The 23,704-nt window shown below is 41.2% G+C and overlaps 1 protein-coding gene across 6 annotated transcripts in view; it reads right to left on the reverse strand.

The window, feature by feature from the left end:
- als2b (alsin Rho guanine nucleotide exchange factor ALS2 b) overlaps positions 1–23,704 on the reverse strand; it is a 136,222-nt gene that overhangs the window by 54,412 nt on the left and 58,106 nt on the right. For 4 of the 6 annotated variants that reach the window (XM_072261442.1, XM_072261444.1, XM_072261440.1 and 1 more), the window contains 9 exons: positions 22,256–22,418; positions 21,035–21,166; positions 20,142–20,174; positions 12,168–12,296; positions 5,321–5,391; positions 4,594–4,660; positions 2,992–3,191; positions 1,824–1,889; positions 882–980 (listed from right to left, as the gene is read on the reverse strand). In XM_072261442.1, coding sequence (XP_072117543.1) covers positions 882–980; positions 1,824–1,889; positions 2,992–3,191; positions 4,594–4,660; positions 5,321–5,391; positions 12,168–12,296; positions 20,142–20,174; positions 21,035–21,166; positions 22,256–22,418 — 960 coding nt within the window. The remainder of the gene's footprint in view (positions 1–881; positions 981–1,823; positions 1,890–2,991; positions 3,192–4,593; positions 4,661–5,320; positions 5,392–12,167; positions 12,297–20,141; positions 20,175–21,034; positions 21,167–22,255; positions 22,419–23,704) is intronic. The other 2 variants (XM_072261445.1, XM_072261443.1) reach the window with 1 other exon arrangement.

Below are 23,704 nucleotides of genomic sequence, written 5' to 3' on the forward strand. Positions count from 1 at the left end.
CAGGTACCATGGTGCTGTTCATCCTCCCTGCAGTCTTTGCTCTCACCCATACCAGCTTTAAGAATTTTGTACTGTTGGACAAGTGCAAGGCCAAGTTGCTCAGGATCCCCACGTTTGGCTCACTTGTGATCACACCAAACCAACCTTGAACACCGATGCTGCTACACATAATCTGGTGTGTGTGACTGCCTCTTGGATTGTTGTATCCAGGTAACTCTGCTCACCTCCGATGTATCATAACATCTCAATCTCAGGCTTACTCCTCAATTACTGCAAATGTGGTCACATTTAACTGCAGTGCTTTTCCATCAGTTCATGCATTACAGATGCAAGACCCAAGTTTTTTTAAACTAAAAAATTGTTAACAGGCTTTTTCTGCCTGTTAACTACAATAATTGAAGGCACCAAAGAGCTTCCCAAGCCTAGGACACTTCTTTCCCAAGGACCATCAGGTAAAGAAATGTAGACTAGCCAGCAGCAATTGTCTCTGTCAACGCTAAGGAACTGAGATTAAAGTTGGAATGGCGGAGTTGGGGGGGGGGGGGTACAACCATTATCAGTCTGCAGTTAACTCAAAATTCTCAGTGGAATTTTTAGTTGAAATCAGATGGAAGGTACACAAATTCAATCACCATGCTAAAGGCATACAAGGAACGAGTCAATTACTTAAGACATAACAAAGACTGAAACACCTCACAAAAACAGACAGCAGTCCAAATGTGACCAAACACCTTGCTAAACCGAGATATCAAATCAGGACCCTAACCATTCCCAGCTCACTACAGCAGCCAACGAAACAAATCAGATAATCCTTCCCCACATGAAACATATCAAACCAGACTCCAAAGCCAACTGGTGGTTGAACTGAGAACTGAGCTTACTTATAAATTCCATGGCCATGCATCTTGCCTTCTTTCCAGTGGCCCTGATAGTGGTTGTTCTTCTTGAGTGCTTTGCAGGGCACAATCAACTCTCCATACCTGATAAGGAAGAAATACATTTAAAACTTCATACTCATCAAGAAGTTTGTCCCAAATGTGAAGGGAACACTGCTCCACTTTGCAACACCTACTTGCTTTATAGACTGTAGAGTCCTTTCTATTGCACTCAGTCTAAACCAGCTTCTGCCTGGCAACAGCAGGACCATCATTCTCAACATTAGCACAGAACATCACCTGTACTACGCATTCCTCAGGGACATGACCAATCTAGTGTTAACAACCAAGCCCCCTTAAACAGAAACAAAAAACAAAAAGAAAATATGGACGCTTGGAGTCTGAAATCAGCACAGACAACATTGGAAATACTCAAGCAGGTCAGACTGCAACTATAAGGGAATATATTATTGTTGCAGGTTTGAAAACCCTTCATCAGAACTAGGAAGGAGACAGAAGATTGCAAGCTGCAAGGCAGCTGACACTACAACTAGCAAATAATAAAATTGCCCAGGAGAGCAGGTATAATTTCACAATAGCACCATCACTTGTATCAGAGAGGAGGCAGAACTTCAGTTTAATATTTCTTTCAAAGAACTGCTACTCCAATTGTATGGTACTGAAACAAAAACTTCTTTTGAGCTCCAATTTCTTCACAGTTGCCATCAAGTTGAAAAATGCTGTGACAAGGTGTCAGCATTTGTGATCAATAAGCACTTCTCTCTGCTCCTATTCAACAATCCATACGTGAACACATTTCGGAAAAAAAGGGAAGCAAGGACAACTCTGGCTGTTATTTTTCATCTTGCTCTTATCTACTGCCCTGCAGTTGCTGTGCCACATGAGGTCAGTAAACTGTACGATCACACAGAATTTTACGATACTCACCCATCCTCCAAACCATTTTTGAAATCGCCAGAATAGAATCTCTTATCAGGCCACCGCAATACACCCCTGCAATTAAAGGAACAAGGTTACAAAGTGCTGAGAATCAAACCAAAGTCTCAATCGTGGTGGTTACACTTTCTTCCCTGAATATTTCTAAGTTTTTTCTCCCAAAACCAACAGTTAGGATCTTTACAAATAATTCCTCAGGACTCTTGAAATGATGAGTGAGTGAGTGAGAATACACACACAGTAACACACAAGGCACATTGATAGTCCATGCACATTCTTTATATTTATATGGGAGGTGGGAGGTGGGAGGTGGAAAACAATGGAGCAGCATTTGGAGATGTGTAATGAAGGGGAAGGAGAGTGGTCTAGAGCGGCTCCCACTTTGAACCCTGAACTGTTTGAAGTGATGGACAGGCGATACCCCAGCAGGGGGATAAAAAGGGACAGGTTCGCTAAGGCAGGACACACACGACACCTGAGGTAACAAGACCCTGGAAGCGGTGCGTCTCTCACAAGTCGGTGGGAAGTACCGGGCCATAGGCGCACAGGGTGGAAAGGCACGATCGGCAGGAACCTGGTGTGTGTCCACCCTTGCCTGGGTGCCAGGTTCACCGCAGAGAAACGATCGTATCTGGAAACGGAGGGGTCACTTCGGTGACCTCAGGTGACATCACAAAGGACTCACCCGAAAGCTGACTGCGAAGGTCTGTGTGGAAGCCTTGAATATTCATTCGTTTTTGCTCTCTCTCTCTCTCTCCTTCCCCCACACTGTCCATCTCCCATGGCAGCGATTACTGCAAACTGAACTGAACTAAATTGAACTGAACTTTGCGTCACTTTGAAACTGGTCATTTACTCCTAGACAACGATACAGCTTGATTGATCCTGTTATCTGAATTCTGTGTACATGTATGTTTATCATTGCTGAACTGTTGCATTCATTATCCTTTTGATTAGAGTACTGTGTTGCTTGTTTCTTTAATAAAACTTTCTTAGTTCTAGTAATCCAGACTCCAACTGAGTGATCCATTTCTGCTGGTTTGGCAACCCAGTTACGGGGTACGTAACAATGTGTGCATACACAGAAGTAGGTGCATGCAAGCAAAACATGAAAATCTTTGCATTTACTGTAGACCTGCAGTATTGTGCCAATACTAACTTGCCATGCGGTCTTCCAGCCAACCAACGACCTTCATAGGTTGCCTCCTTCAGCCGTGGGTCCTTGTAGAAGGTGTAACTGGCAGTGCGAGAAATTGGAGGTTCTACTCGCATGACACCACCCAGTCCAAGAGCCACGTTATCTGAAGCTCCACTCAATGCCTGATCTACAGCTTGGTTAATTGCTCTTAGCCACTTTGTCTGCAATGGGATTACAATGAAACATTTTACAGTTTAACATTAGACAGTCTGAACACCCACCTACGTCAACCACTTTAGTCAGTTTCTTTGCTCCTGTGGACAACCCAACTCATCTTTCTAGTCTACGTTAACACAACTCAAGTTGGCAAGAGTCTGTTTGCAATTCATGATCTCAGATAATCTTTAACCTCTGCAGCTCTACATCTCTCAATTCCCTTATAGTTGAAAATTAATCGGTCTCCATTTTGAATGAACGTGACTAATCATCTGCAGCCCTGTTGGAGAATTTCAAAAAGTTCACCAACTTCCGTTCAAAGTAAATTTATTATCAAAGTACCTGTACGTCACCAGATACAACTGTGAGATTCACTTCCTTGTGGGATAGAATCAATGAAAGACTGCACTCAGAGTGGACAAACAACCAGTGTGCAAAAGACAACAAAATGTGCGAATACTAAAGAGAATGAGTGAAGCATGAGATTAAGAGTCCTTGAAAGTGAATCTATAGGTTTTTCAGTGATGGGGTGAGTGAAGTTATCTCCTCTTCAAGAGACAACTGTTCCTGAACCTGGTAGTGAGAGTCCTGAGGCTCCTGTACCTCCTTCCTGATGGCTGCAGCAAGAAGGGAGCACAACCTGGGTGATTGGGGGGTGGGGGGGGTCCCCACGATGGATGCTGCTTTCCTGCAATGGCAGGAGATAGGAAATGGGGAGTGAAGATTTCCCATTTGAGTCCTAAACAGGCATCCCCTTTTACTGCCTGGCCCTAAACTCCTTAGTTAGGGGAAGCAGCTTTGCAGCATCTCAATTAAATGCCTTTAGTGCTTAAAGAATGAGAGATCATCTCATTGAAACTTTCTGCAGAGTGAACACAGTTGTAATTTTCTCAGTCTTTTCTTACACAGCAAACCTGTAAGAACACCATGGAAAATACATCCTTTCTCAGGCAAGGAACCCAAAATCTGGGCACGATATTCCAGCAGTCTCTCACCAAGGCTCTGTACAGGACTTCCTCACTCCTGTAATCAAACCCTCCATGATAAAGGCTAACACACCACAAGTCCTCCTGGCTGCATTTCACACTTGCCTTCAGCCACTGACGTACAAGCACACCTGGATCCCTTTGAACATCAACAGTATTCAATCTCTCTCCATTTAACACATACTCTGCTTCATGCACCAAAGTGGACAACCTTAAACTTTTTCCATATTAGTGGGCATCAGTGGCAAATCAGTCCATCATTCCTTAACAAAATCACTGACTGCCGAAGCCCATCAAGTCCAAAGTGGCCATCAGAAAACGACTCTTTCAAAGCCAGGAAGTTTGGATGAATTTGAACAATGCTCACTATAAGAGTATAAAGTATAAATGTTTGGATGAATTTGAACAATGCTCACTTTACCTTCTCCTGTGGAGATGCCGCAGTGAGGATGAACTGTTCTTCAGGCGTAGTTATCTTCAGGGCATTCCTACACACAAAAGTATAAAGAGATAGCAGCTGGGGGCCGGGGCATTTTTGTTACTTAGAGATAAGTGATCTAGAGTATTAAGTAACCAGACACCAATACCAGTATTTTCAAGCAGTATCACTTGTACCCATTGACTTTCTAATATCTGCATCACTGCCTTACATGCCAATCTTTGCCTCAGCATGAATATTCATGAGGAAGCAGCTACAACCACCCTCCATAAATGTGATAAATATGCTCATTAAGCTCATATTTATCTTATTTCCACTACTTCTTTGATCGTCAGTTTGCTGCAAATGAAGTAGGTGGATCACTGTACCCTTAGATCTCTGGTGTGCCCAGGATAGATATCAACAAACATTAAAAAGGATAGTGGTGGTTTCCTTTCAATATAAAGATATCTTTCCAAAAGGAAATAAATAAAATAAAAGCACCTTAAATAAGTTGTTTTCAAACAGCTCAGAGCCATCAACAACCCATGACAAACAATCATTGTCCAAATCTAAGAAACTACTCAACTTCTGAGGCTGAAAAAAAAATGACAGAAGAAACCCTGGAGGATACTTGAACTGAATAATGTAGAGAAAATCCTAATAAATCACTATTAGAAGATTTCTTATATGAAAATGCCTACAAGGGATACAATCATTCCATACTCACGGGTTGCTGCTTTCTTCAAGTTGGGGTTCTATCCAGAGCGTGGTGAGGGGGAATATATGGTGAGTGGAAAACTGGGGAAACAGAAAGAGAATGAAAACTCACATTAGATGATGCTCATGGGAAGTAAAAAGCTCCAGGCACAACCAACTCCAACTAATCTGCGAAAACCAAGAGTTAAAAGACAAGACTCATCTTGAATGATGGAAAGAGGAACAAGTACAAGCACATATCAGCAAGACAATAACCCTTCTGTTGTGTTGGCAAGACACTGTGGAAAACGGGCTTCAGCTTGCGTTACCTATCTCTTTCATCATTGACCCAGAAATCACAAAGAAGTTAAAATAAAAATGTCCCACTTCCCACAAAGTTGATCTCTTAATAAATGGCCTTGGAGAGTACACATACGATCACTGAGGAAGGTGGGGTGGGAGGGAAGAAAGAGAACACCAAGCCAGGCTGAAAACAGAGGGAGGAGGCCCCTCCACCCACTGTCTTGTTTGCAAATGTGCAGTCACTGGAGAACAAAATTGAGGAAGTGAGGGCGAGACTGCTATATTGGAGGGAAATGAAAGATTGTTGTCTTCTACGTCTGAGCAAGATGTTGCTTTCTTCTGGCACGTTAGATATAGTGTTCCGACCCAAAAGGATTCTCAATTTATCGAATGGACCAAACTGCTGACTTGGAAAAGGCAAAATGTAGAAGCATTTCATAATGAACACTTGGTGGTACTCCAATATGGCAGTTTTGCTGAACTCATGCTCCCCTGATCTAGAACTCCCAACAGTCAAATGCCACCTATTCCATTTACCTAGGGAGTTCTCCTCCACAATTCTAACTGCAGCTTATATACTACCGGCAGCTGACTATAATCAAGCACTTCAGATGCTGCCGTCTCCAAACAAGAAACAGCCCTCTTCCACATGTCAAATCAACCAGACCTGTTTGAAGAAAACCCTGCCTAATTACCTGTGGCACCAGAGGTCCCAAGACACTAGACCACTGTTATACTAAGATAAGGAATGCCTACTATTCTATGCCTAGACAGCATTAAGGTAAATCAGATCACTTGACTGTCTTTGTCCTACCTGCATTCAGGTAGAGACTAAAAAGCAAGGCTCCAGAGATCAGAACAACAAAGAGGCGGTCATGGGAGGCACAGGAGCAGCAATGGGATTGCTTTCAGTCAGTGGACTGGGCCGTGTTCAAGGATTCATCTGTAGATCTGAATGAATACACCATGGTTGTCACAGACTTTCTTAAAACAGTCATAGATGATTGCGTCCCCACAAAATTATTCAGTCTTCCCCAACCAAAGGCTCTAGATGAATCATGAGATTCACAATCTCCTGAGGGCCAGATCAGAGGCATTCAAGTGTGGTGACCAAGAAAGTTACAAGAGGTCCAGGTACGATCTCCAGAAGGCCGCCTCACAGGTGAAGTGGTAACTCAGGACTAAACTTGAATCAACAAAGGATGATTGTGGCAGGGCTTGAATATTATCACCTCTCAAAATTAAATCATGTGACATAGGGGCTTTGCTTCAAGATGAGATTGATGCTTTGTATGCTCACTTTGACCATCAAAACATGGAGAAACCATCACAAATTAGAACAGCCCCTGATGATCCTATGATCATTGAGGCCAATGCACGAGCAGCCTTCAGGAGGGTGAACCCATGAAAACATCTGGCCCAGATGGGGTACCTGACCAAGTACGAAAGTCCCGTGCTGATCAACTGGCTGGAGTGTTCACTGAGATCTTCAACCTCTCACTTCAGCAGTGTGGGGTACCCACCTGCTTCAAGCATACCAGAGCCCAAGAAGAACATGGTAACCTGTCTCAATAACTATAATTGATAGCACTAACATCCACAGTGAAGTGTTTTGAGACGTTGGTGATGAAACAAATCAACTCCTGCCTAAGAAGTGACTTCAATCCGCTCCTATTTGCCTACTGGTGCAAAAGATCCACAGCAGATGCCATCTCATTGGCTCTTCACTTAATCCTGGAACATCTGGACAGCAAAGATGCGTACATCAGGATGCTCTTTATCAACTGCAGCTCAGCATTCAATACTATCATCCCCTTAAAACTAATCAATAAGCTTCAAGACCTTGGCCTTAATACCTACTTGTGCAAATGGATCTTTGATTTCCTCACTTGCAAACCCCAGTCAGTTTGGATTGGAAACATCTCCTCCACAATTTCCATCAGCACAGTTGCTCCACAAGACCATGTGCTTAGCCACTTGTTCCATTCACTTCACACTTATGACTGTGTGGCTAAGCACAGCTCCAATGCCATAATCATACAAGGGGTGATTGATAAATTCATGGCCTAAGGTAGGAGTCAATTTTAGAAAACCTAGCACATTTATTTTTCCTACATTTACACACTTAGTCCAATGGTCATCGAGCATATGGATCCCTTCTTTGTAGAAGTCGGTGTCTTGGACCTCCGGAAGTGGTCCACAGCAGGGGTGATTGATATGTTCGGGGTCTAAAGTAGAAGGAGATGAGTTATTAACTTCAAACTTTCTGCATTTTCACTCAAAGAGTTGAAGTGCACGTGCATGTAACAAGAGCGATATAACTCATCTCCTTCTTCCTTAGGCTACAAACTTATCAATCGTCCCTGCTGTGGACCACCTGGAGGTCCAAGACGCTCTCGTTACGTGCACGTGCTGCTCAACTCAGTGATTATGCAGAAAGTTTGAAGTTAATAACTCACCTCCTTCTACCTTACGCCACGAACTTACTAATCACCCCTGCTGTGGACCACTTCTACAAAGAAGGGATCCGTATGCTCCATGACCCCTGGACTAAGTGTGGGGAGGGAACTGCGCTGAAAAAATGTGCTAGGTTTTCTAAAATGGACTATCTTAGGCCACGAACTTATCAATCACCCCTCATATTTGTTGATGACGCCATTGTTGTTGGCCAAAACAAAGGTGGTGATGAGTCAGCATTTAGGAAAGAGATTGAAAATCTGGCTGACTGGAGCCACAACAGCAACCTCTTACTCAATGTCAACAAGACCAAGGAGCTAATTATTGACCAGGAGGAAACTAGAGGTCCGTGAGTCAATCGTCCGATTTCCCCAATGAGATTGAGAGGCTCTGCAATGTTAAATTCCTGGGTGTTATTACTTTGGAGGACATGTCCTTAGCCCAGCATGCAAGTGCAATTATGAAGCAAGGCAGTGCCTCTACTTCCTTAGGAGTTTATGAAGATTTGGCATGACATCTAAAACTTTGTCAAACTTCCATAGATTTCTAGTGGAGACTATACTGACCAGCTGCTTCTCAGCCTGGTATGGAAACACCAGTGCCCTTTGAACTGAAATTCCTACAAAAAAAAAAAAAAAAAAAAAAAATGGCCTAGTCCATCCCAGGTAAAGCCCTCCCTACCAGTGAGTGCTATTACACGGAGTGCTGTCACAGGACAGCAACATCCACCATCAGAGATCTCGCTGCCCATGTTATGTTCTCTTCTTGTTGCTGCTATCAGGTAGAAGGTACAAGAGCTCCAGTACTCACACCACCAGGTTCAGAACAGTTACTACCCCTGAACCATCAAGCTCTTGAACCAAAGGGGGATAACTTCGCTCAATTTCACGCCCCATCACTGAAATGTTCCCACAACCTATGGACTCACTTTCAAGGATAGTAGTAGTAGTCATACTTTATTGATCCCAGGCGAAATTGGTTTTTGTTACAGTTGCACAATAATAAATAGTAATAAAACCATAAATAGTTAAACAGAAATATGTAAATTATGCCAGGAAATAAGTCCAGGACCAGCCTATTGGCTCAGGGTGTCTGACCCTCCAAGGGAGGAGTTGTAAAGTTTGATGGCCACAGGCAGGAATGACTTCCTATGACGCTCTGTGTTGCATCTCAGTGGAATGAGTCTCTGTCTCATGCTCTCGAAATTTATTGCTTATTTATTCATTTTTGTATCTGCACACTGGTTAAACACCCAGCTGGTATGGTGTTTCATTGATTCTATGATGGTTATTAATCTATTATGGATTTATTGAGAATGCCGGCAAGAAAAAGAATTTCAGGTTTGTATATGGTGAGATGCGTACTTGGATAATAAATTTACTTTGAACTTTGAAATTTAAGACAAAAGGAGACCATGTAACCCATCATGAATGGATAACCAAAATAAGATCTATCTAGACTAACTACACTTAGTTCTTGGCCTTAGACATACTGAAATTTTAAAGTCTTCTGCTCATTCCACCTCAATTAAAGCTTCAAGTTCTAGAACTTCTTCAAACTTTGGATGCAAAAAGCCATTCAACTCTTCCACTATCATTCTTTCTGCTAACAATGACTTAAACATTTTACAGTTATGACCCCTCAGTTAAGGGCAATTCAGTTATATCCACTTTTTAGCTCGCTCTGTTTTTATATACCTTGATTGTAAGAGAAGAGGGCAGTTGCATTTGCAAGTCTGTTGATGGCCAGAAATCATCAAAAAGTGGGGAATATCACAGGTGGGAATAAGAGGACAAATGAAGTCAGTAAATGAAAGAAGTGATGTGAAAAGTATCCGGTCCAGTGGAGCCCCAGTTAAAAACTGGAATACGAACAGGATGTAATCAAAGTTAACTCAATATTGAAGACATCACAGCTTCAAACTCAGCTTTCTTTATTAACACAGAGAGGCTTGAAGTTAAGTGAACTAATCTGCAACAAGACCAAAAACTGGTACACTCAATTGCAGCTTATCAAGCAAAGGTGTTTCAAACTCACAAGTAATGACAGCTCACTAAAGAGATTTTCATTTGCAGAGCTAGAGAAACATATTGCAATCAGATATACAGTGTATCACCTACATTGGAACAGAGGTTGATTGACTACAGTCACCTGTTCAACCTCAAGCTTGTTTCACAGTTCAGATACATCATAGTTGCTCTCACCATCATTTTCAGACACCACTTCAAATACCTCAACATGTAGGCACAAAAGCTGATTACTTAAATTCCCAAGAGTTTAAAATGGATCCAGCAGCCACAACCATTTGGGTAAATTCCAAATCTACCACCCTTGAGATTAACTACTAAGTTTATGCAAGCTGAAATGTTTAGCCCTACTAGTCTTGACATCATTCCTCTGAATATTTGTGAGAAATCTTTTCCCAAACCACCCATATCCAAGGCCAATATATCTTTCCCCAAGATCTGAAATCAGTTGTAGTCTTCCAGATGGGGACTGGGCACAGAGAACCCTGCTGGTGACACAGCGGCACACTCTGCTGCAGTGGCCTCTCCAGGTCCAACCAATGTAATTGTCTGCCCTTTACGTCTTTCTTTTGATCACAAGGCACTACTGGATTTTAAGAACACTAAGTACCACACTCACTTCCAAGCTGCTGGATATCTATGGAGCTTCATAGCACAAGATTGTTGAGTACTGTGTCGTCACCTACAACAGCAACACAGGGAAGGTGGTGCAAATGATTGTTTTGGACTTCTTTTCGTGATTTCAAGACCTTGTTGGACATTGGTAATGCAGAATACTACAAGTCTGCTTCACAGGTGAGACCGATGGCGGGGGAGCTGTGCGACCTTGGTTGCTGCATTGACTATGCCCTCGTGAGGCAGCGTCATCTGTTGCAGACGCCCAGGGGATTGCACACCAGAGGTGGTATGGGAGAGTAGAAAGGCACGGTGGGTGTACTGGAGTCCATGCTGGATTACGGGGTTGTCCTTTCCCTGGGTGCTGCTCTCCAGTGTTTGCTCAGTGGAAGACAAGCTGAGTTATGATTGCTTGCCACTGCATTAGCACACGAGGAACTACTACACACTTGTTCTTGTAGAAACGTGGCTCCAGGACAACATCCCCATGCACCAATCTACAGGCCATGACACTTAGGGATTTGGCTAATATTACTTATTTGAGACTGTATGTGCTATCTTAATTATATGTGCTATTGATGTGTTGTGTATGTCTGCATGTACTATGTTTTGCACCTTGGCCCCAGGGGAACACTTTCATTTAGCTGTTACGTGCGTACAGTTGAATGACAATGAGACTTCATTACATTCCCTTACAATAAGGCCACTGGTGATTAACATGGGCATTAAACTCAATTTAACTGATTTTTGTGTTTGCCCAACCAATAGTTCTAGTCTTACAGTAGAAAAATATTTTGACTTATTTTTCTTGGATTCAAGGTGCTTCATCTTGTACTGGTTCTGATTCTGGGACTCAGCAACGGCATGAATTAGATATCTAGGTAGCTTGGCCACCAGTTGTTGTTACCACTTACAGGATGGCCAACAGCAATGAACGAAAGGGAATAGCCATTTCTGACTGACAACACCTGCAAGTACTGCAGTTCAGCACCACAACTGTAATCAATATTCCAGGTAGGCTATTTTAAGTAAATTGGAGATAGAAAATGACTATCCTTCTTCAAAAAGTGTTAGACAAAAGTAAACTGTACTCGGGCTCTAAAGATCCAACAGGTTGAACAGCCCACATCTGTGTTGGGACAGAATGAGAAAGGAGGACTCAGCTGAGAATTTTAAGTTTATTTAACTTTGCTTTAATTAATGTCATTTTGTATTTCATTTTTTACGTTTGTACTTTATCCCATTGTAAAGCATTTTTCATACAACATAGTACAAAGTGATCTATCAATAAGTTATTATTATACAAATATATTCCAAGTTCAGTAGGACCCTGTCTTCTCTACACAGAGAAATGATGAGATGACTGGGGACACCTTCCCACCAGTGAATGATCAAACCACTGCCATTCCCAACATGAATGAAGAGCTAATCTGCTCATTTGACTGACCTTTCCCTATTTGCATCAGATAGACTGACCTGAGCATGGACAAGTGCATCATTGAAGAGGATAAACCAGTTGATGGAAAATCTGCCAGCATGTTGCAGTGTCAAGCCCCGGTTACTGCTCTCACAGATGAGTCGACGTTCCGGTTTTCTCAGAGAATCCTTGGCAAAAAAGATTAAGAAAAAGTGATTGATACTACAGTCAAGTGTATTCATATTGTTGTAGTGTGGATGAAATAACTGGGGAGACAGAGTCACTGGTAGATACAAAGCAGCTTCTTTATTTGACACAAGGTACAGCAGGCATCATACAGACGGAGATGCTTTCGGTAGAAAGGTCTGCTAGCCCAATGTGGGCTCAATATTTATTTGCTAAACACCAAGGACAATTTTACAATGCTTCCTTTTGTATGTAGCTTCAAAATTTAACACCCAGTTACATTCATCCCACAGATGTCAGCAGGTCTGGGCTGGTATTCACAGTTTTTGGGAAATGCATTATTACAGAAGACTGGTGGCCCTAAGCCATTTGCTAAGTGTGAATGACCCAAACCCAAAAATTACTCTAACACATATCACCAGCGATCTCAACATAGCTAAGAGCAAAGATTGACTAATTACATCTCACACTAAATTGATGCAGTGAATGGTAATCATGGCCAATATCAGCTTGATGTTTTATCCTGGCATCTCGCCACCATTGTTAAAATGCTCTTTCTGTAATAAGGCAATTAATACCAAACATCGTAGTCAATCCAATTCAGTGATTGATCCTATTAAGAGACTACAGTCCAGAAAAGTTAACAACTGATTTCAGATTTTCAGCTTCTTGCTTTTTTAAAAACAATTCTTTTTGTTGCCATTAAGTTCCTATTAAACAGTGTTATTCTTGCCTTCATACTCCAAAATAATATTCACCAACTACAGCATTTCACTTCACTCTGCATAACAATCATATGAAAACAGACCTCCCAGTAGTTGCCTTTGGATAAGATTTATAAACAGAAAACCCTTCTCACACCCCAAACCAGCTGTGGAACAAGCAATCAAGAATGCCAAGAGTAGAGGGATCCAAAAGTCAAAACAATTCTCTGAAAGCAAAAAAGGACATAACTATAAAAACATTAGTAAGGGAAACGAATATAAGGAAATTATAAACTTGCACAAGGCAATGATGAGGCCAAAGTCAAAATACAGTGGATAGGAAAGTTATATTTGTTTGGAAATCCCAATGGTTCAGCAGCCCGCTTACTAGGAAATGTTCCCCATTCTCCCTTCCCACACTGGGGCACTGATTCACTGGTTCTTGATCAACTAATGTGGTTCACTGAAAAAAAATTGTTATAATTGACTGTAATCTCTAAAGATAGGCCAGTTAAAATTTTCTTGGTATATTAATAGAAATACCATCCAAAGGTCTAGAAAAATCTACAAGTCTCGCACTAAGTCCCAGGTGTTCTAGATTATTAGAGTTTTACAGTACTGGATTATTACCTACCATATGATATTAAAACAATTAAAGATTAACCAATTACCAAATCCCACTTTTGAACAGGTCACCTCTGGTAAATTCAACTGGACTAGCCACACAAATGCTACAGCTATAAGAGAATGTCAAAGGCTTTGATACAAGTCTTGCTGTGAGTGATCCACCTCCTGACACCAAGCCCTTTCCACCATCTGCAGGCCACAAGTCAGGAGCACAGGGCACCACTCGCCACTCGCCCAGACAGCAGTAGCTCCAACAACTCTCAAAAACCTTAAAATCACTTGTGGCGAAACAGCTCCTTTAAGTATACCCATCAACCACCCCGAACACTCACTCTCTCCCCTACACTGTAGATGATGCACACTGCTAAGTGCTTTGCACTTGCTGGACCAGGCTGCTATGGTAGTACTTCCCAGACATGACCTTTTCCACAAGGACAAGGGCAACAAGAACACTGAATACCATCATGTGCGGGTTTCCCCAAGGCAAGCAGCATCTTACTTTGAAACTATAATCTCTGGTCCTTCCCAATCATTGCATTAAAACAGTTGACCTTCCTACCCAACAGCACTTTGTCAGTACGTTCACTTGGAAAGACTGCAGCCATTCATGGCAGTGGTTTCAACACCAGAGAACAATAGGAATGAAAGCAAATTGCAGCTTTGCCAGTAAATGAATAGATTTAAAAATATCTAGGAATATATGCATTGAAGCAGAAGGAACTGAGAAAGTTAGTAATAGTTTCAATTTATTTTGATGCATCAGGGAAAATTTTTGGTTAACTGGCAAGAAGCAATTATCATATTAAAAATTAGCAATAGATCACGAAAATGTGAGAGGAAGAATAATTCTCAATAAGGAATGGAAACAGTCCTAGGTATGATTTATTCAGGAAACAAAGGGAAACTAGGTGTGGAGATGTTCAAGGGTTCCAAATCAGAATATTTTTGGTCAGTAATAAGTGAAATAGGAATTGTATTGCTAACAGATGCACACACTACTAAAAATCACAGAAAGCAAGTGGAACAACTCTGTAAACATACTTTAGAAATAGAGTGAGAGTGAAGGGCCTAATTACCCTAAATATGGGTGGAACAACACAAAGCATTGAAGTAGAAAATGGGGATTTCTAACATTTCCTAGATCAACACATTTCCAATCCATTGTAGGTATCAGTGCTATAATTCCAGGAGGGACACAAACTAACTGAGATCATATCTAATGTGAGGGTTAGGATAATTATTGAAGAAAAATGGTTAAAAGCAAAGTATTAAAATAGGTTAATGCCAGTCAGCTAAAATGTGATCAAGTCCAATACTGGAATCCAAGGTGAATGAATACTGTGAAGCCTTCCAAGAGGCAATGTTCAGGAATAGATGAGGTATAGTGAGGAAGTGACAAGGAATTGAAAGAGGCAGCACCTTGGATCACTAAAGTATGCTGATTAGAATGAGATAAATAACAAAGAAAGAAATTATTAGCGGGTGCCATAAAAGGAAACCATTACAAAAAAAGTTTTAAAGGAAAGGTGCAGTCAATTAGGGAAGAGAAAGTTACTGCCCCTGTGGAGGTAGAGGATGCTACACCACGTCCATCTTCAGCAGGGAAGTTACGATCAACGTATTAGTGAAAGAACAAGATCAAGAATTGTGTGTAATAACAATCGATGTGCAGTGCTGCAGCTGATGGAGCAAGCTGCCTCACCGCTCTAGCAGTCCAGGTTCCAATTTAACTCTCTGTGCAAAGCTTCCCTGTGAGGGTGAGAGTTTCTCCCTCGGATCTTCGGTTCCCTCCCACATCTCAAAAATTGTATTGGTTTGCTCATCGCCCTTAGTTTGTAGATGCAGGCTAGAATCAGACGAAGTGGATGACGGCATGGGGAGAACAGGGAAATTTAGTGGGAGAATGGGAATGCTCTACAAACTTCACAGAATGACTGGCCTCTATATTGCAAGAAAATAAAAGTAAAAACCACTTTAAACTTTATGCCAATACAAAATGTAAAAAGGCCTTATGTGGGATTCACTTGCTGTGGGGATGCACAAGAAACAAGTCACTTTGGATCTTCCTTGCAAACAGGCATGATTGTAGGGGGTCAGCAGAATTGCAAATTATATATAATCTTTTAAAAAATTGACTGCCGGCCAAGTGGATATTTTGGAAAGCTTAGAAGATCATACTTCATACAGTGGCAATTTAATATCCAAGAAACACCAGATTACCAAATGACAGCCCAAATGAACTTGTAAAAGGCAAAATAGTTTAATAAATGATAAAGTAGTAGAAAGTTAGAGAATTGTTCAATAGTGTTTTGTGTACAAATTTGAAGGTATGTGATAAAGTCAGATAATGAATGCTGGGGTGGGGCTGGGAAATAAAATAGAGCATAAAAATTTAAAGGGCCTGGTACAAAATAGGACAAAGGAACATAATGCAAAGTAGTGATGATTTATGGAAATATAGTGATAGTTCCCATTGTTCTTTTAATACCATCTCTTTAGTACAAGTTGAATATAATTTCACTTTACATTTCCTGTATATTCCTAGGTCAAAAACCAGAAGAAAAAAAGATCACAATTGAGTTCCTTCTTGTGGTGGATTGGGCTAATGCACAGCAGAAATAATAACTAGTTTCAGGGAAGAAAATGTGCAGGAAAGGCAGCCATTGTGGCTTTTACCAACTTCCTGACATTTACTGGAAAGTCTTGTAAATATCAGGTTAAAAGAGACCAGATATCTAGTCATGAGACCAAATCTCCACTGTTGAAGCTGCTGCAAGAAATAAAATTGAAGGGCATTTATGCTTGCTTAAAACAATTATCATAATATCTGTGTATAAATGAATCTATTAAACAGTTCCTAAACACAAGAATAGTTAAATCATAGAACATAGAAAACCTACAGCACAATACAGGCCCTTTGGCCCACAATACTGTGCCGAACATGTACTTACTTTAGAAGTTACCTAGGCTTATCCATAGCCCTCTATTTTTCTAAGCTCCATGTACTCCAGGAGCCTCTTAAAAGACCCTGTCGTATCCACCTCCACCACCGTCACTGGCAGCCTATTCCACACACTCATCACTCAGTGTAAAAAATCTACCCCAGACATCTCATCTCCAAGCACTTTAAAAACTGTGCCCTTTCATGTTGGCCATTTCAGCCCTGGGAAAAAGCCTCTGACTATCCAAACGATCAATGCCTCTCATCTTATGCACCTCTATCAGGTCACCTCACATCCTCTGCTGCTCCGAGAAAAGGCCGAGTTCACTCAACCTATTCTCACAAGGCATGCTCCCCAATCCAGGCAACATCCTTGTAAATCTTCTCTGCACCCTTTCTATAGTTTCCACATCCTTCCTGTAGTGAGGTGACCAGAATTGAGCACAGTATTCCAAGTGGGATCTGACCAGGGTCCTATATAGCTGTAACATTCTCTCAGCTCTTGAACTGAATCCCATGATTGATGAAGGCCAATGTACTGTATGCCTTCTTAACCACAAAGTCAACCTGCACAGTAGCTTTGAGTGTCCCAGGGACTCAGACCCAAGATTCCTCTGATCCTCCACAATGCCAGGAGTCTTACCATTAATACTTTTTATATTCTGCCATCATATTTGACCTGCTCTTGCAAAATCACTCTTTTACAAGAGCAGACCATGTATTAATAATCTGAATAGGTGAATGGAAACTAATTTCTCCAGTAGCTTTGCCAATTAGACTTTTGGATCAAGCAGGCTGATGGACATTGGGAGTAAAGAATGATACCCCTTTAACATTACTGAATAGTTGCTGCGGAATTTTTTTCCCCATTAATATGGGAAGTTTGGGTGAATCAGGCAAGTTTTGGTTTGCACAGCAAGACCATTACTACCAATCATTGTAACACCCTCACATTTTGTTACAATACAGTATAGTTATTTCTAAACAAAGAAAGGAGTTGAAGCACAAGACACTTTCTTCCAACATTCTGGTAGCAATGGAAAATCATCTTCTGATATGATAACCAGAACTGAGTCCAGTCCTGTAGCTTTAAATAAAGCTCTGGTTGAGCTTTAAGCAGCTGCTTTTGTACTCAATCCCTCATGAAATCCATGTACTTTGACCACAACTGTAACAATATCAATGCATTTTAATCCCAAAGTTCCTTTGTTCCTACACTTTTTATAACAAGAACTGCTAATCTTTAATCCATTTTGAAAAATTCTGACACCAATTCTCCTATTTCACAAGCCTCAATTTTGTTAAGATGTTGTTTATGTAGTACTTTATCAAATGCTTAAAAATCCATACATCTTCCGTTAATATTTGTCAATTTCTTTTCTCCTCCACTCCCTCCCCCACAATGACTCACAACTTTACCCATCTCCAATGTTTAATCAGCCAGCCAGTAATTATTGGGAACGTCCTTGCATCCTCCTTTGAACGATGGTATAATATTTGATCCTTTCCAATGCACTGGCAGTTCCCTCATGTTGGGGGACGATAGGAAGGTCAACTCCAACCCATTTCATTTAGTAGTTAAATCCACAGAGTCATGGAAACTGGCCCCTTGGCCTAACCCATCACGAGACAGATTTATTAAAAACATTAACCCAACCCCATTTTCCTGCATTAACCCACATCTCTATTTCTTTCCCACCCATACAATAGTCCAGATGTTTCTGCGATGATACATACTTCAACCACCTTCTGGGGCATCTTATTCCACATACTCTGTATCTAAAAAGACATGCCTTCATCACCATATTCTGCTCCTCATCACAAAGCCAACTTTGGGCCCAGTTTGCTAAAACACCTTGATCTCATATGCCCCAACTTTGACCTATTCAAAAGCCTTGCTCAAGTTCATGTACACCATCCGTCCCGGTCTCCACCTTTCTAGGTGATTATAAACCTATCCTCAAGAATGTTTCCCTACACTGGCACAAAGCTCACGGGCCTGCAGGCTCCTGCCTCATCTTTGTCACCCTTCATTAACTACACTCCATTCTTCTGCCACTGTTAGGGTGCAAGGAATGCAAACTGGAGGACACACCCACTCTAAGCACGTGTCAGATAAATCAACGCCCTGCCTTTAGCACTACAGGAGACCGGAGTACTGTCCCTGGAGGAAACCCAAGCAATGACGGGGAGAACATGCATACATCACACTGACAGCACCAGAATTCAGGGTTCAGAGTTTGATAGCCTTTTTTTTTAAAAACGTGGGTTCTTTGGGGCTTCTTTGGTTTGTGGCTGCCTGTAAGGAGACAAGTCTCAAGCTTGTATAGCGTGTACATACTTTTCAAAGTACATTTATTATCACTTTGATCCCGGGTTTCTGGAAGAGAGAAAGCACTGGTAATCTCTGTGCCTTTCATCATGATATTTTAAGTTAATATTGTTAACCATTTAGGGACTATTCCCATCCTTGCCTTCTAAGTAACTGGGCATATATCATCTTTGCCCTAATGAGTCCCAACCCATCTCTGACAGAACAAGAAAAACAACAGGAGGATGAGGTCATCAGCAGACCCTCCATTTCCCCTCCCCCACCCAAAAGCTCAATATTATCATGACTGATCTGTCCTGGGCCTCAATTCCTCCTCTGTACCCAGTTCTGAGCAAACACACTAATCTTCCCCCTTTCAAGCAGAGGAATTATATTGCCTCTTCCCAGCATTTCCCACTAACTTTAGACTCAAAAATGCCAACATATACTGTTGCTGTGAAATACGCAAAATCAGTGCCAGTTCGTTTCCCCGAGGCAGCATGCTTGGCAATGGCACGAGTTTGGAACTGTTATTTGTTTCCGTGTCAGTAATGGTCCAAGCCTCCTGTTGATTTACCAGAGGTTGGCATGTCAGATACTTTTCTGCAGCAGCAATACTCACTTGATAAACCGTGTACATTATAAGCAAGCTTCATGCACCATTCTCCCACTCTACCTCAACTCAATCCCACTATCAACATCCCAATGGCCCCTTTAGATTTACAAACTTTCCCCAGCCACAGAGCAGGAGTTGCTTCCTGGTTAGTGAGCAAGTTTCTGAGCCTAGCTTTGTCTTTGTAAGGTTGGTTCTTATATTTAAGGGAGATAGTAGACAGATTCACTCCTCAACTATTGTGGCTGGGGCTGACCCAAATCCAGAGAGCAAACAAAAACTCCCTTAAAGCCTTAAGTGCTTATATGACACAAGTTTTATTCTGTGGAATTTAAAATGGGAAGGTTACACAGAGCAAAGTATTCCTATTTCAAAAGCCAATTTTTTTTTTTTTTTTGGCAAAAACTTTAGTGAATCAAACCACAGCAACCATAGACAACTTCAGAACACACTATAGTGCAGTAAGTTACCAAACACAAGCATGTAAATGGAGCAACTGAATGGAATGCAGCTAATTTATTTGGTAGCAGTCAGCAAGGGAAGGGTCACCACTATGGAATCACTTGCAGAATAAACTAAATTTAGAACAGGGGCATTGCATTTTTATAAAGCACACATCCATTTCAGGCCAAACATCAAATACATACTTACACTCAGGGCAGTAATACATCTTGTCAGAAAACCCTAAAAAGAGTTAAACCCATATTAACCCTTCCGCTGCTGAGCAAGGAAACATCCAAAATGTTTCAAACAAACAGAATGTGAAACTTTAAACAGAGGTCTTTACACTCTGGCTTCATTTTACATTGAACAGAAGCACTGATGAGTCACTGCCATCTGTTGCTAAATGCGTTACTTCATGGGGTAATATATACCAAACAAATGCCATTGGCTTCTGTTTGTGCCCCTTCCTATGCACAGCACCATTAAATAAAAAAAATTTTCACAGCATAGTAAAGTGCTCCCTTTGCAAGTGCCATTGGTAGTTTGACAAGCTAACCTTTAATGTCACCATGGAGCAGAGATATACCCAATATAAAGAGACAATTCACATCATACACTGGACTTTTGCCATGTGTTGTAGGTCAATCAATTAATTCAGATTTGACAAATCATAACAAATGAGAGCCAGGAGAACTGATTAGAAACCACAACACTGCTCTGACAGCACTTCCACTGGCATCTCAAAGGAAGAGCAAACATGGCACACATGCTCAAATACACGCAGTCAGAATATTAGACAAAAGCAGCACAAAAGGCAGGGATGTCTACAAAACAAAGTAAAATAAGTTGCAGCAAAAAAACACAAGAAAATCTGTAGATGCTGGAGATCCAAAGCAACACACACAAAATGCTGGAGGAACTCAGCAGGCCAGGCAGCATCTATGGAAAAGAGAAGTTGCAGATTTGTTCTCCAACGAAAGGATTAATTAAGCAGCACCCAATTCATTAAATAGCATCAGGTACATTCTACAAAAGGCAAAGGCTTGTAATCCAAAGACAGTATAAAATATAATGGTCAACCTTATTAGTATCAAGCATACCGTCATTTTCCCTGGAAAAGTCTTCCAAAAGCTGTATGTGTATTCTGCTTCCTTCTGTTTCTTCTTCAAGTGTAGACCAAGAGCTTCACACTGGCAGCTGACTTCCTGCAATTTGTGGTATTCCTTGGAGGTCTACCACAGTTTAACAAACAGAATTGAATTATCCCATTCAGACCTGCTTCTCCTCTCTTTCATTACACTGACAAAGCTGATCAAATGGTATTCTACAGCTGCCAAGAATTCTGTCAGGTTGTTTCACACCGGGTGCAGAATACACATTTCAGCAGCATATTGATGGATATTTGGGAAAAGCAAGTCTCATCTTTTCAACCCACAAGGTGTGCAACAGTTTTCAACTCTGTTACACCTCAGTGCAAAAATTTATAGATCAGTTTTGGATTTGGGCATTTTTAGCAAGATTAATATTTATGGCTTAAACTCAAATAGATTTTTAATTAGATCATTTCAGAGGGCAATGAAGACTTAACCTTATCATAGATAGCCTTCTAAAATATAGTACAACCTTTTAAGATGTGTGAGGCATGGGTCAACTTTAATACCCAGGTTCTAAATGAAACTAATATTTACCCAAGTTCTATCTTGGATGTTGTTAACACAAGCTGTTTATCTCTAAAACCCTGACATAGCAAGATCGCGTAATGATTACCTGGTAATATCCTGGTCACCATGATCACCACTAACTTATTTGTAAATAGTGTTATTTTAGCAACACAATTGAAGTTTCCCAGTAGGTATGGTAGGAGCTGATCATGGTCAATAACCCAGAACTGAGGGTGCTTGACCGTTGTTCACAACATTGCCATACCCTCGAAATGACTGATGAGTTTCAGGTAAACAAGGCTTATGGCTACCTTACATGAAACTGAACCTTTGGAACAACTTCACCTTTCACACAGACCTCCAAAACTCCATACAAGTGACCAGCTTGACCTCATTACCCCAAACACTGACAATGACATCCATGATCTGCTGGTTCAAATCCAAAAATCGGGCTTCTTTCCAGCATCAATTTATAACTCTTTACTACTCTGTTGTCTGGACAACTATAATGAAGGCTTTAGTCAAGATCAGCTGATGTCATCAGATGCCCATTTCAATCTTGGGAGAAATTTATGATCTGATCTCATGACTCAGTGAATTAGGTCCCACGATTAGAGCAAGAAATATAGAAGGACATCACATGTGTGAGCTCCTACTTACCACTTCAAAACAGGTTGCAAGCTTTAGCAGCAAACGTGCATATTCATGCAAATGCCTGGTAGGTATGTAGAAGAGAATGTGCAAGAGATCAGCAGCTGAGACATTCTCATCCATCACTTCCGACAACTGCTGGAGGGTCTGAAGATTTCTGTTGAAGAGCTCCCTACGTAAGACAATAATTCATGAGTGAGCTGTGACACATTGTGAGCTTTACTTAAAGAATACTATTAACATGTTACTCAACCAAAGAAACGCACAGTGAAGAGGCATCTCATGCTGCCCATGAGAAGGTGCTTTCTGTACGCAGGATACTCACTGGAAGCCGACACCAACATTTCCTTCCTCCAAAACCATCACCAAGCAGGACAAGAAGTTCAATGTTCCAGAAATGGTGTCACCTGTAAGTACCCCCCACATGACCTTTTGACCTCGTCATTGCACCACTGTCTCTATTGCTACAGGATCAAAATACAAGAACTTTCCAATTGCCAGTATTGAAAGAAGCCTTTTGATGGTGGAGAAAGGCCTATTTACCATCTTCTAAGGGCAACTAGCTATGGAAATAAATGTAAGCTTTATCACCTTTGCCCATACACAAGATGAGATGAGATGTTCAGAATTGATACAAGGAAATAGGACTGGTTTGGAATAGACCCAGTGGGAAAAGTCACAGAGATTACATTATCAAAGAGAAAGCACAATAAGACATAAGACATATTTTAATATCCATGAGTGTAAGGTGCCAATTAGAAAATTGTTTTAAAGCATGCAGAAAGAAAATGAAGGATGGTGCTGAGCTCTAGGTGGAAACAGTCATGTTTACATCTCACAGAACATACATTCTCATGACTCTTCAGTATATCACCATCACCACTGGAGGTGATGTAGAGGAGGTTGATTCTGGAGATGAGGGGGTTAATCTGAGGAGAGATCGAGTCACCTGGGACAATACTCGCTAGAATTCAGAAGAATGATAGGGCATCTTACAGGAACATATAGAATTATGAAGAGGATAGATAGGCTCAAGAAATTCATTTCCACTGGTAAGTGAGTCAAGCACCAAGAGACATTAGCCTTCAGATTCAGGGAAACATTTAGGACAGATGAGGAGAAACTACTTTTCCCAGAGAGTAGTGAATCCATAGAATTTCTCTGCCCAAGGAAGCAGCGGAGGCTACCTCATTAAATATGGTTTAGACACAGTTAGTCATAGTCATAGATTTATGGGGAAAAGGCAGGTAGGTGGAGCTGTGTTCATGGTCAGATCAGCCAACATCTGCTCCAACTTCATACATTCTTATGTATCTCTACCCTCATTCTCTCACCATCGCTCCCTCACCAGAAATCAATTTAATCTTAGGGCTTATTCCACGATTGAACAAATTTCCCTTTACTACCCTTCTTATTCATAACTGGCTCGTCTAAGCCTTTCCCTAGGAAGCCAATTTT

The sequence above is a fragment of the Mobula birostris genome, chromosome 6 (genome assembly GCF_030028105.1).
Source record: "Mobula birostris isolate sMobBir1 chromosome 6, sMobBir1.hap1, whole genome shotgun sequence".
NCBI lineage: Eukaryota > Metazoa > Chordata > Chondrichthyes > Myliobatiformes > Myliobatidae > Mobula > Mobula birostris.